The sequence below is a fragment of the Pseudophryne corroboree genome, chromosome 6 (assembly GCF_028390025.1).
Source record: "Pseudophryne corroboree isolate aPseCor3 chromosome 6, aPseCor3.hap2, whole genome shotgun sequence".
Lineage (NCBI taxonomy): Eukaryota > Metazoa > Chordata > Amphibia > Anura > Myobatrachidae > Pseudophryne > Pseudophryne corroboree.
Genome location: NC_086449.1, coordinates 110,902,610 through 110,917,305, shown reverse-complemented (window position 1 = coordinate 110,917,305; position 14,696 = coordinate 110,902,610). Strand labels below are relative to the sequence as shown.

The following is a 14,696-nucleotide window of genomic DNA, read 5'->3' as shown; positions in this document are numbered from 1 at the left end:
CCGAAAGGACCATGGGGAATAGCGGCTCCGCAGGAGACTGGGCACAACTAAAGAAAGCTTTTAGGTCACCTGGTGTGCACTGGCTCCTTCCACTATGACGCTCCTTCAAGCCTCAGTTAGGACACTGTGCCCGGACGAGCTGACATAATAAGGAAGGATTTTGAATCCCGGGTAAGACTCCTACCAGCCACACCAATCACACCGTATAACTCGTGATACTATACCCAGTTTAACAGTATGAAAACAACTGAGCCTCTCAACAGATGGCTCAACAATAACCCTTTAGTTAACAATAACTATGTACAAGTATTGCAGACAATCCGCACTTGGGATGGGTGCCCAGCATCCACTACGGACTACGAGAAATAGATTTACCGGTGAGTAAAATCTTATTTTCTCTGACGTCCTAGTGGATGCTGGGAACTCCGAAAGGACCATGGGAATTATACCAAAGCTCCCAAACGGGCGGGAGAGTGCGGATGACTCTGCAGCACCGAATGAGAGAACTCAAAGTCCTCCTCAGCCAGGGTATCAAATTTGTAGAATTTTGCAAACGTGTTTGCCCCTGACCAAGTAGCAGCTCGGCAAAGTTGTAAAGCCGAGACCCCTCGGGCAGCCGCCCAAGATGAGCCCACCTTCCTTGTGGAATGGGCTTTTACTGATTTAGGATGCGGCAGTCCAGCCGCAGAATGCGCCAGCTGAATTGTGCTACAAATCCAGCGAGCAATAGTCTGCTTAGAAGCAGGAGCACCCAGTATGTTGGGTGCATACAGGATAAATAGCGAGTCAGTTTTCCTGACTCTAGCCGTCCTGGAAACATAAAGTTTCAAGGCCCTGACTACGTCCAGTAACTTGGAATCCTCCAAGTCCCTAGTAGCCGCAGGCACCACAATAGGTTGGTTCAAGTGAAAAGCTGATACCACCTTAGGGAGAAACTGGGGACGAGTCCTCAATTCCGCCCTATCCATATGGAAAATCAGATAAGGGCTTTTACATGACAAAGCTGCCAATTCTGACACACGCCTGGCTGAAGCCAAGGCCAATAACATGACCACTTTCCACGTGAGATATTTTAGATCCACGGTTTTAAGTGGCTCAAACCAATGTGATTTTAAGAAACTCAACACCACGTTGAGGTCCCAAGGTGCCACTGGAGGCACAAACGGGGGCTGAATATGCAGCACTCCTTTCACAAACGTCTGAACTTCAGGTAGTGAAGCTAGTTCTTTCTGGAAGAAAATCGACAGAGCCGAGATCTGTACCTTAATGGAGCCTAATTTCAGGCCCATAGTCACTTCTGCTTGTAGGAAATGCAGAAATCGACCTAGTTGAAATTCCTCTGTTGGGGCCTTTTTGGCCTCACACCAAGCAACATATTTCCGCCATATGCGGTAATAATGCTTTGCAGTTACATCTTTCCTGGCTTTAATCAGCGTAGGAATGACTTCCTCCGGAATGCCCTTTTCCTTCAGGATCCGGCGTTCAACCGCCATGCCGTCAAACGCAGCCGCGGTAAGTCTTGGAACAGACAGGGCCCCTGCTGCAGCAGGTCCTGTCTGAGCGGCAGAGGCCATGGGTCCTCTGAGATCATCTCTTGAAGTTCCGGGTACCACGCTCGTCTTGGCCAATCCGGAACCACGAGTATTGTTCTTACTCCTCGTTTTCTTATTATTCTCAGTACCCTTGGTATGAGAGGCAGAGGAGGGAACACATAAACTGACTGGTACACCCACGGTGTCACTAGAGCGTCCACAGCTATCGCCTGAGGGTCCCTTGACCTGGCGCAATATCTCTCTAGTTTTTTGTTTAGGCGGGACGCCATCATGTCCACCTGTGGCCGTTCCCATCGATTTACAATCAGCGTGAAGACTTCTGGATGAAGTCCCCACTCTCCCGGGTGGAGGTCGTGCCTGCTGAGAAAGTCTGCTTCCCAGTTGTCCACTCCCGGAATGAACACTGCTGACAGTGTTAGTATGTGATTTTCTTGTAGGGAAGTCTCCTGACTCGACCATAGTCCTTGGAAGTTTCTTCCCTGTGTGACTGCCCCCCAGCCTCGAAGGCTGGCATCCGTGGTCACCAGGACCCAGTCCTGTATGCCGAATCTGCGGCCCTCTAGAAGATGAGCACTCTGCAGCCACCACAGCAGAGACACCCTGGTTCTTGGAGACAGGGTTATTAGGCGATGCATCTGAAGATGCGATCCGGACCATTGGTCCAACAGGTCCCACTGAAAGATTCTGGCATGGAACCTGCCGAAAGGAATTGCTTCGTAAGAAGCCACCATCTTTCCCAGGACCCGCGTGCAGTGATGCACCGATACCTGTTTTGGTTTCAGGAGGTCTCTGACTAGAGATGACAGCTCCTTGGCTTTCTCCTCCGGGAGAAACACTTTTTTCTGGACTGTATCCAGAATCATACCCAGGAACAGTAGACGTGTCGTCGGAACCAGCTGTGATTTTGGAATATTCAGAATCCAACCGTGCTGGTGTAGCACCTCCTGAGATAGTGCTACTCCCACCAACAACTGCTCCTTGGACCTCGCCTTTATTAGGAGATCGTCCAAGTACGGGATAATTAAAACTCCCTTTCTTCGAAGGAGTATCATCATTTCCGCCATTACCTTGGTAAACACCCTCGGTGCCGTGGAGAGTCCAAACGGCAGCGTCTGGAATTGGTAATGGCAATCCTGTACCACAAATCTGAGGTACTCCTGGTGAGGATAGTAAATGGGGACATGCAGGTAAGCATCCTTGATGTCCAGGGATACCATGTAATCCCCCTCGTCCAGGCTTGCAATAACCGCCCTGAGCGATTCCATCTTGAACTTGAATTTTTTTATGTATGTGTTCAAGGATTTCAAATTTAAAATGGGTCTCACCGAACCGTCCGGTTTCGGTACCACAAACAGTGTGGAATAGTAACCCCGTCCTTGTTGAAGTAGGGGCACCTTGATTATCACCTGCTGGGAATACAGCTTGTGAATTGCCGCTAGCACAGCCTCCCTGTCTGAAGGAGTAATCGGCAAGGCAGATTTTAGGAACCGGTGGGGTGGAGACGCCTCGAATTCCAGTTTGTACCCTTGAGATACTATTTGCAGGATCCAGGGATCCACCTGTGAGCGAGCCCACTGATCGCTGAAATTATTGAGGCGGCCCCCCACCGTACCTGGCTCCGCCTGTGGAGCCCCACCATCATGCGGCGGACTTGGAAGAAGCGGAGGAGGACTTTTGCTCCTGGGAACCTGCTGTTTGTTGCAGCCTTTTTCCCCTACCTCTGCCTCTGGACAGAAAGGACCCGCCTTTTCCACGCCTGTTTTTCTGAGTCCGAAAGGACTGTACCTGATAAAACGGCGCCTTTTTAGGCTGTGAGGGAACATGGGGTAAAAATGCTGACTTCCCAGCAGTTGCTGTGGAAACTAGGTCCGAGAGACCATCCCCAAATAACTCCTCACCCTTATAAGGCAAAATTTCCATGTGCCTTTTTGAATCTGCATCCCCTGTCCACTGGCGAGTCCATAAGCCTCTCCTAGCAGAAATGGACAATGCACTTATTTTAGATGCCAGCCGGCAGATCTCCCTCTGTGCATCTCTCATGTATAAGACTGAGTCTTTTATATGCTCTATGGTTAGCAGAATAGTGTCCCTGTCTAGGGTGTCAATATTTTCTGACAGGGAATCTGACCACGCAGCGGCAGCACTGCACATCCATGCTGACGCAATAGCTGGTCTAAGTATAATGCCTGAGTGTGTATATACAGACTTCAGGATCGCCTCCTGCTTTCTATCAGCAGGTTCCTTGAGGGCGGCCGTATCCGGAGACGGTAGTGCCACCTTTTTAGACAAACGTGTGAGCGCTTTATCCACCCTAGGGGGTGTCTCCCAACGTGACCTATCCTCTGGCGGGAAAGGGAACGCCATTAGTAACTTCTTAGAGATTACCAATCTTTTATCAGGGAAAGCCCACGCTTCTTCACACACTTCATTTAATTCTTCTGATGGGGGAAAAACTACGGGTAGTTTTTTCTCCCCAAACATAATACCCTTTTTAGTGGTACCTGGGTTTATATCAGAAATTTGTAACACCTCTTTCATTGCTTCAATCATGCAACGAATGGCCTTAGTGGACATTAGACTAGACTCATCGTCGTCGACAATGGTGTCAGTATCCGTGTCGACATCCGCGTCTGCCATCTGAGGTAGCGGGCGTTTTAGAGCCCCCGATGGCCTTTGAGACGCCTGGACAGGCACGAGCTGAGAAGCCGACTGTCCCGCATTTGGCATGTCGTCAAATTTTTTGTGTAAGGAGTCGACACGTGCACGCAATTCCTTCCATAAGTCCATCCACTCAGGTGTCTGCCCCGCAGGGGGTGACATCCCTTCTATAGGCATCTGCTCCGCTTCCACATCATTTTCCTCATCAAACATGTCGACACAGCCGTACCGACACACCGCACAAACACAGGGAATGCTCTAACAGAGGACAGGACCCACAAAAGCCCTTTGGGGAGACAGAGTGAGAGTATGCCAGCACACACCAGAGCGCTATATAATGCAGGGACTAACTGAATTATGTCCCCTATAGCTGCTGTTATATATACTGCGCCTAAATTTAGTGCCCCCCCTCTCTTTTTTACCCTTTTCTGTAGTGTAGACTGCAGGGGAGAGCCAGGGAGCTTCCTTCCAGCGGAGCTGTGAAGGAGAAATGGCGCCAGTGTGCTGAAGGAGATAGCTCCGCCCCTTTTTCGCGGACTTTTCTCCCGCTTTTTTATGGATTCTGGCAGGGGTAATTATCACATATATAGCCTCTGGGGCTATATATTGTGGTATTTTTGCCAGCCAAGGTGTTTTTATTGCTGCTCAGGGCGCCCCCCCCCTAGCGCCCTGCACCCTCAGTGACCGGAGTGTGAAGTGTGTATGAGGAGCAATGGCGCACAGCTGCAGTGCTGTGCGCTACCTTGGTGAAGACTGATGTCTTCTGCCGCCGATTTTCCGGACCTCTTCTTGCTTCTGGCTCTGTAAGGGGGACGGCGGCGCGGCTCCGGGACCGAACACCAAGGCCAGTTCCATGCGGTCGATCCCTCTGGAGCTAATGGTGTCCAGTAGCCTAAGAAGCCCAAGCTAGCTGCAAGCAGGTAGGTTCGCTTCTTCTCCCCTTAGTCCCTCGATGCAGTGAGCCTGTTGCCAGCAGGTCTCACTGTAAAATAAAAAACCTAATTATATACTTTCTTTTTAGAAGCTCAGGAGAGCCCCTAGTGTGCATCCAACCTCGGCCTGGCACAAAATCTAACTGAGGCTTGGAGGAGGGTCATAGTGGGAGGAGCCAGTGCACACCAGGTGACCTAAAAGCTTTCTTTAGTTGTGCCCAGTCTCCTGCGGAGCCGCTATTCCCCATGGTCCTTTCGGAGTTCCCAGCATCCACTAGGACGTCAGAGAAATACCACTAGGCACATCACTGTCCCAATGTTTTACAAACAGACCACAAGATTTATCATGGAAAGGTTGTAAAACTATAGACCAAAATGCAGCAAAACAAAAAGGGAGTTTCCTTTGACATGCGAGATTGATAGAAATGAGTTGCTTGTAGCCAGAACTTAGTGTACCTCATAGAAAATGTTTTAAAGTGACCCTTTCATTCTTCTTCTTCCACAGCAGTTGTTCATTTTATGCCCCATAGTAGTGCCCTAGTTAATGTTATGCCCCATAGTAGTGCCCTAGTTTACAGTGCCCCCACGGCATATTAGGTCACATTGTAGTGGCTTATGGTAACAATATGCCACTTGTACTGCTGCCAGTACACAGTGCCACACTGGGCCTAATTCATATTTGTACACAAACCCGATGGTTTGTGTACAAATATGATATTTGGTGGTCTTGCGAGATCGCTCACAACCCCATCAGCCACAGCGTGATTGACATGCTGTGGCATTTCAGGGCTGGAGGCAGCACCCAGCACAGTTCTTCAAAACGGGGCGGGTCGCCCCGGTTTTGAAGGAGTGACTGGTCCAGGGTTTGCATCGTTGGATGCAGACTTCCTGGACCCAGGTGTCCGGATCCAACAGCCAGCCTGAGAAGCTTCAGCTTACACATGGTGGCTGGTGCCTCAAACCATTGGCAATGTGATCAGAGTCTGCATCCTCAGACGCAGCACTTAGATTCTCGCTAATACAAACAGGAGTCATCCACAGAATCTCCTACAGACGCCTCCTGCTGCTTTAGAATTTTGATGACACGGAATTGCACAGCCACTTTCTTGCAGATGTGCAATTTCTTACACACATGAATCAGGCCCCAGTGCTTAGCGGCAATTCCGGGGAGATGGGTGTGAAATCCCGGCAGTCACAGTCCTGATGATCAGGATGCTGACAGTGGCATCACCATGGATCCTGGTATTTTAATACTACCCCAATCTCTAACTTGCCCCTCCGGCAGCATAAAGCCAACCCACCCCCACAGCCTAACCTTAACCCTGTACCTAGTTCCTAACCTTAACCCCAGTACTTACCTTCGGTATCCGTCGGGATTCTAATTGTCAGGATCCTCAATCGCATCCCATTTTGGCAACCTGGTAGTCACATTTGTGACCTGCGTACAGTTGTGTCAGACCCCATAGGTGGGCCCCCTAAGCCTCTAGACCCCATAGCAATGCAACCCCATAGCTACATACATGCCTGGATCTTTCAGATCCGTCAGCTGTGTTCTTTGAAGAAATAAACAGAATAAAAAATAAAAAAATGACATCTTCCTTTCTAAATGGTAACCAGCACTGCCAGTCTTGGCTGGTAGTAGCAAATTGTAGGAAAAAAAATGTGGGGTCACCCCAAAGCTTTGAGTTTTGTCAGCCAGGACTGGTGGCTCTATAGCAGGGAGACACACAGCCTTAGGGCAGTCAGTGCAGGGCTGTATTCCCTAAGGGAGGAACCAGCATCATGCTAATAGCACTAAAGCTCTTCCCACACCACTGAGAGGTAGGTGTGGGGTAACAGGAAGCAGAAATGTAGCTACATTATGTTGTTAGCATGTACGACAATGGGACCCAGTAAGCACTGTCATTTCCAAATGGAGATCCAATCAATAGGTAAAACAATGGTTGGTGTCAGGGAGTGTTTATTTCAATAAAACAATTTTGTATGCTTTTTTTATGCTTTTATGCTAGCGTACTGCAGGTGCCGGTGGGCCCTGGATGCCAGAGTATGCTGGCACTTTTGGTTCTCGTTCTCAAAGAGCCAATATGCTCTGGCAATCAATAAAATAGGGCATGTCCGGGCTTGCTGGGACCTGTAGTTCACCAGCCAAACAATACTGCGTAGGTTCAAAGTGCTGGAGAATCTAATGTTTAGCAAATGTAGCCCACATTATCATTTGCATTGACATGTTGTACGGAGTTGTAGCCTGCTCCATAGTCAGAAGTTGGTGTTCTGGCTGGTTACAGACACAATTGTCCCCACTGTCAGGGAAACAGACATGTTTCCTTGGGTGTGATAGCAAAGCCCGGCGATCGGGATGCCGGTGGTCACATGCTAAGTGGGGGAGGCAGCTATGGTTAATTACAGGGGGTTACGGCTAGGGCTAAGACTCAGGGGTGGGGGCTACAGCTAACCCCCTCTCTAGTGCCTAACCCAAACCCTAACCCTTACCATAATACTTACCTTTATGATGTCAGCAGTCAGTGTTCCGCTGTGTCTGGATTCTGAGTGTTGAACACCTGACTTCCGACATCCAGACCGCTGGGATGACTTACATATATGTAACTTTCACTTCTAACAATGTAAATATGTTTTCAGAAAATATGATACTTACACCATTTTACAAAACACTAGAAGCTTCAAGTAGCAGAGTGCAAAACAGTTACCAAATAAACAAACACATTAACAAAATGTGAAATTAATTATAGATGTACAGATCCATCCTTCTGGCCGGACATATATATGGTTTGTTTGTGATAGTCTAGCTATCACTCCGTACTGTTCTAAAGAGGTCATTCAGACCTGATCACTCACTAGCGTTTATTGCTGTACTGCGATCAGGTCAGAACTGCGCATGCATATGCACCGCAATGCGCAGGCGCGTCGCACAGGTACAAAGCGGAACGTTGCTGTGCGATGGGTTTTACGAAGAATCCATTTGCAAAGCCAATCGCAAGGAGACTGACAGGAAGAGGGCGTTTGTGGGTGGCAACTGACCGTTTTCAGGGAGTGGTTGGAAAAACGCAGGCGTGTCCAAGCATTTGCAGGGCGGGTGTCTGACGTCAATTCCGGCCCCGGACAGGCTGAAGTGATCGCAGCGGCTGAGTACGTTCTGGGCAACTCAGAAACTGCACAAAGTTGATCTGTACCGCTCGGCTGCACATGCGATCGCACACTTGCAAAGCGAAAATGCACTCCCCGGTGGGCGGCGACTATGCGAATGCAGGACTGCAATAACTAGCTAGCGTGCGATCAGGTCTGAATGACCCCTTAAGTTATGTTCAGCCAGTAGTACAATACATCTGTACAATATGCCGAAGACCACTTCCTGTACTTTATATACGCTAGTAAACTCTTGGCTGATACCAAAAAGAAGCGGGGGGAGTTAGAAAAACTTAAACCCACCGATGTCGGTATCCTCAGTGTCAGGATGCTGTGGTCTGTCACGTGACCGCCGGCATCCCGACCACCGGCATTTAGTATGTATTCTGAAAAGAAGGCCACTAGATAACAATATATTGATTTTAGCTGTAAGATGATAAAGCACAATTTAAAAATAGTTTGATTTATTTTGTCACAAAAGTTATTTAAAAACTATTCCGTACTACATATTTCCAAACATTTATTTATCATTTTATGGATCAAGTTTGATTATTTGTTCTCACAGACTTTGCAATGTACTGAGAACAATTGTGCGCATTTGGGATATGGACTAACCTAAGGAGCAGTGGTGCCAATTGCACAGCAACAATCTGGAGCATAGCTGCTTGGTCACAGAATGGATTTTGTCACTCTGCTCCATGGGGGTCATTCTGACCCGATTGCACGCTGCAGTTTATCACAGCGGTGCGATCGGGTCAGTACTGCGCATGCGCCGGCATCACAGTGCGCCGGCGCATGCCAGATGGCCGAAGACTGTTGTTGCCTAGCGATCGCCTCTGCCTGATTGACAAGCAGAGGTGGTCGTTGGGTGAACCGTTGAGGGGGAGGGGGGGCGGGCCGCGGCGGCTGCGTGACGTCACACACAGCCGCTGTGACCCGGGCAGCGAAGAGGTTGAGATAAACTCACATCTAATGACGCTGTGCGATACTTTTGCACTTCTACGGGGGGGCAGCACTGACATGCGGGGTGGACTAGCCCTGTGCTGGGCGTCCCCCCGCATGTCTGAGTGCCTGATCTTAGCTGTGCTAAATTTAGCGCAGCTACGATCAACTCGGAATGACCCCCCATGTACAGTATCTGCCATATCAAGATAATTAACAATGGTACAAGAAACAGGTGTCTGCACGAAACCCACAACTGTAACAGCCCATGACTTCAAAGCAATAATGATATTCAGTGGGTGTGACTGGAGCTGGACCCATGTTTTATTCTCAGTCCGTTCTTTTCATCCTGATCATGGAAAGAGATGAGATAAGATGAAATAAGTGAGGACACAGAGGTGACCTTGTCTGGGGCCTCCACAAAGCTAAAGCTGGCCATACACTAGGACTACATCGCGTCCGATGGCACGATTTCGATGAGTCCACTGATGCATCGCGTGCAAATCGTGCATGTTTTATACACAATTCCAATGCGATGCATGGCCCCACTGGTCTCATGTCGCAACCTCTGATCGTATGTGCTGCACATATGATCAGACGATCCCGGCAGCAGTGAATTGTGGATCGTGCGATAGAACGTAAGGTGCAAAGTATCACCTTACGTTATCGTACGCAGGGGAGCTGCTGGGGGTATCGTGAGACGACTCACATCTAATGCGAGTCGTTCTAGTGTAGGGCCAGCTTTAGATACGGGAAGAGTCACTTACTGTCTCACAGGCCTCACTCCTGTAACCAGTATCAGGTTTGTCTTCACGGAAGGAGTATTCCTCTGCAATGACAAATGTCACTTCACTGTTATGTAACTCCATGACTCCGCCCACACTGTAATAATACTACATATTCTAATAATATATCATATAATATATTCATGTAATAGTTCAGCAATGCTAGCCACTGTGCCACCAATCTATCCAATACAGGTTGAGTATCCCGTATCCAAAATGCTTGGGACCAGAAGTATTTTGGATATCGGATTTTTCCGTATTTTGGAATAATTGCATAGTATAATGAGATATCATGGTGATGGGACCCAAGTCTAAGCACAGAATACATTTATGTTTCATATACACCTTATACACACAGCCTGAAGGTCATTTTAACCAATATGTTTAATAACTTTGTACATTAAATTAAGTTTGTGCACATACACACAATTAATTTATGTTTCATATATATACATTATATAGACAGCCTGAAGGTTATTTAATACAATATTTTTTATAATTTAGTCTGTGTACAGTACATTGAGCAATCAGAAAAATAAGAATTTACTTACCGATAATTCTATTTCTCGGAGTCCGTAGTGGATGCTGGGGTTCCTGAAAGGACCATGGGGAATAGCGGCTCCGCAGGAGACAGGGCACAAAAAAGTAAAGCTTTACTAGGTCAGGTGGTGTGCACTGGCTCCTCCCCCTATGACCCTCCTCCAGACTCCAGTTAGATTTTGTGCCCGAACGAGAAGGGTGCAATCTAGGTGGCTCTCCTAAAGAGCTGCTTAGAGAAAGTTTAGTTTAGGTTTTTTTCTTTACAGTGAGTCCTGCTGGCAACAGGATCACTGCAACGTGGGACTTAGGGGGAAAGTAGTAAACTCACCTGCATGCAGAGTGGATTTGCTGCTTGGCTACTGGACACCATTAGCTCCAGAGGGATCGAACACAGGCCCAGCCGTGGAGTCCGGTCCCGGAGCCGCGCCGCCGACCCCCTTGCAGATGCTGAAGCGTGAAGAGGTCCGGAAACCGGCGGCTGAAGACTCCTCAGTCTTCATAAGGTAGCGCACAGCACTGCAGCTGTGCGCCATTTTCCTCTCAGCACACTTCACTGGGCAGTCACTGAGGGTGCAGAGCGCTGGGGGGGGGCGCTCTGAGAGGCAAATATAAACCTTATACAAGGCTAAAAATACCTCACATATAGCCCATAGGGGCTATATGGAGATATTTAACCCCTGCCTGACTGGAAAAATAGCGGGAGAAGAACCCGCCGAAAAAGGGGCGGGGCCTATCTCCTCAGCACACGGCGCCATTTTCTGTCACAGCTCCGCTGGTCAGAACGGCTCCCAGGTCTCTCCCCTGCACTGCACTACAGAAACAGGGTAAAACAGAGAGGGGGGGCACATTAATGGCTATATATATATATATATTAAAGCAGCTATAAGGGAGCACTTAATATAAGGATATCCCTTGTATATATAGCGCTTTGTGGTGTGTGCTGGCAGACTCTCCCTCTGTCTCCCCAAAAGGGCTAGTGGGTCCTGTCTTCATTAGAGCATTCCCTGTGAGTTTGCGGTGTGTGTCGGTACGTGGTGTCGACATGTATGAGGACGATATTGGTGTGGAGGCGGAGCAATTGCCAAATATGCAGATGTCACCCCCCAGGGGGTCGACACCAGAATGGATGCCTTTATTTGTGGAATTACGTGATGGTTTATCTTCCCTTAAACAGTCAGTTGAGGACATGAGGCGGCCGGACAATCAATTAATGCCTGTACAGGCGCCTCAAACACCGTCAGGGGCTGTAAAACGCCCTTTGCCTCAGTCGGTCGACACAGACCCAGACACGGGCACTGATTCCAGTGACGACGGTAGAAATTCAAACGTATTTTCCAGTAGGGCCACACGTTATATGATTTTGGCAATGAAGGAGACGTTACATTTAGCTGATACTACAGATACCGTAAAACAGGGTATTATGTATGGTGTGAAAAAACTACAAACAGTTTTTCCTGAATCAGAAGAATTAAATGACGTGTGTGATGAAGCGTGGGTTGCTCCTGATAAAAAGTTGATAATTTCAAAAAAGTTATTGGCATTATACCCTTTCCCGCCAGAGGTTAGGGCGCGCTGGGAAACACCCCCTAAGGTGGACAAGGCGCTCACACGCTTATCCAAACAAGTGGCGTTACCCTCTCCTGAGACGGCCGCACTTAAGGATCCATCAGATAGAAAGATGGAAGTTATTCAAAAGAATATATACACACATGCAGGTGTTATACTACGACCAGCTATAGCAACTGCCTGGATGTGCAGTGCTGGAGTAGTTTGGTCAGAATCCCTGATTGAAAATATTGATACCCTAGATAGGGACAATGTTTTACTGTCGTTAGAACAAATAAAGGATGCATTTATCTATATGCGTGATGCACAGAGGGATATTTGCACACTGGCATCTCGGGTGAGTGCTATGTCCATTTCAGCCAGAAGAGCCTTATGGACACGACAGTGGACAGGCGATGCGGATTCAAAACGTCACATGGAGGTTTTGCCGTATAAAGGGGAGGAGTTATTTGGAGTTGGTCTATCAGACTTGGTGGCCACGGCTACTGCCGGGAAATCCACTTTTTTACCTCAAGTCACTCCCCAACAGAGAAAGGCACCGACCTTTCAACCGCAGCCTTTTCGCTCCTACAAAAATAAGAGAGCAAAGGGCTTGTCGTACCTGCCACGAGGCAGAGGAAGAGGGAAGAGACACCAACAGGCAGCTCCTTCCCAGGAACAGAAGCCCTCCCCGGCTCCTGCAAAAACCTCAGCATGACGCTGGGGCCTCTCAAGCGGACTCGGGGACAGTGGGGGGCCGTCTCAAAAATTACAGCGCGCAGTGGGCTCACTCGCAGGTAGACCCCTGGATCCTGCAGATAATATCTCAGGGGTACAGGTTGGAATTAGAGACGGATCCTCCTCATCGTTTCCTGAAGTCTGCCTTACCAACCGTCTCTTCCGAAAGGGAGAGGGTGTTGGAAGCCATTCACAAGCTGTACGCTCAGCAGGTGATAGTCAAAGTACCCCTATTACAACAAGGAAAGGGGTATTATTCCACTCTATTTGTGGTACCGAAGCCGGATGGCTCGGTAAGGCCTATTCTAAATCTGAAGTCCTTGAACCTCTACATAAAAAAGTTCAAGTTCAAGATGGAGTCACTCAGAGCAGTGATAGCGAACCTGGAAGAAGGGGACTTTATGGTATCCTTGGACATCAAGGATGCGTATCTACACGTTCCGATTTACCCCGCACACCAGGGGTACCTCAGGTTCATTGTTCAAAACTGTCACTATCAGTTTCAGACGCTGCCGTTCGGATTGTCCACGGCGCCTCGGGTCTTTACCAAGGTAATGGCCGAGATGATGATTCTTCTTCGAAGAAAAGGCGTATTAGTTATCCCATACTTGGACGATCTCCTAATAAGGGCAAGGTCCAGAGAACAGCTGGAGACAGCTTTAGCACTATCTCAAGAGGTGCTAAGACAACACGGGTGGATTCTGAATATTCCAAAATCCCATTTAATCCCGACAACTCGTCTGCTGTTCCTAGGAATGATTCTGGACACGGTTCAGAAAAAGGTTTTCCTTCCAGAGGAAAAAGCCAAGGAGTTATCCGATCTGGTCAGGAACCTCCTAAAACCAGGAAAAGTGTCAGTACATCAATGCACAAGAGTCCTGGGAAAAATGGTGGCTTCTTACGAAGCAATTCCATTCGGCAGATTCCATGCAAGAATATTCCAAAGGGATCTGTTGGACAAATGGTCAGGGTCGCATCTGCAGATGCACCTGCGAATAACCCTGTCACCAAAGACAAGGGTGTCACTTCTGTGGTGGTTGCAGAAGGCTCACCTATTAGAAGGCCGCAGATTCGGCATTCAGGATTGGATCCTGGTGACCACGGACGCCAGCCTGAGAGGCTGGGGAGCAGTCACACAAGGAAGAAACTTCCAGGGAGTATGGACGAGTCTGGAAAAGTCTCTTCACATAAACATTCTGGAACTAAGAGCAATCTACAATGCTCTAAGCCAGGCGGAACTTCTCCTGCAAGGAAAGCCGGTGTTGATTCAGTCGGACAACATCACGGCGGTCGCCCATGTAAACAGGCAGGGCGGCACAAGAAGCAGGAGTGCAATGGCAGAAGCTGCCAAGATTCTTCGCTGGGCGGAGAATCACGTGATAGCACTGTCAGCAGTGTTCATCCCGGGCGTGGACAACTGGGAAGCAGACTTCCTCAGCAGACACGATCTTCATCCGGGAGAGTGGGGTCTACATCCAGAAGTCTTCAACATGTTAATAGACCGTTGGGAAAGACCAATTGTAGACATGATGGCGTCTCGCCTCAACAAGAAACTGGACAAATATTGCGCCAGGTCAAGAGATCCACAGGCAATAGCTGTGGACGCACTGGTAACTCCTTGGGTGTACCAGTCAGTGTATGTGTTTCCTCCTCTGCCGCTCATACCAAAGGTATTGAAGATCATACGGCAAAGAAGAGTAAGAACAATACTAGTGGTTCCGGATTGGCCGAGAAGGACTTGGTATCCGGAACTTCAAGAGATGCTCACGGACGAACCGTGGCCTCTACCTCTGAGAAGGGACCTGCTACAGCAGGGTCCCTGTCTTTTTCAAGACTTACCGCGGCTGCGTTTGACGGCATGG

At 48.6% G+C, this 14,696-nt stretch overlaps 1 protein-coding gene across 2 annotated transcripts in view; it reads right to left on the bottom strand.

Moving 5' to 3' along the window:
* Window positions 1-8,731: 8,731 nt before the first annotated feature.
* The window catches only part of LOC134936575 (patatin-like phospholipase domain-containing protein 6), a 112,085-nt gene continuing 106,120 nt past the window's right edge, over window positions 8,732-14,696 (bottom strand). For both annotated transcript variants that reach the window (XM_063931665.1, XM_063931666.1), the window contains 2 exons: window positions 9,994-10,055; window positions 8,732-9,575 (listed from right to left, as the gene is read on the bottom strand). In XM_063931665.1, the coding sequence (XP_063787735.1) occupies window positions 9,519-9,575; window positions 9,994-10,055 (119 nt within the window). In that variant the 3' untranslated portion in view covers window positions 8,732-9,518. The remainder of the gene's footprint in view (window positions 9,576-9,993; window positions 10,056-14,696) is intronic.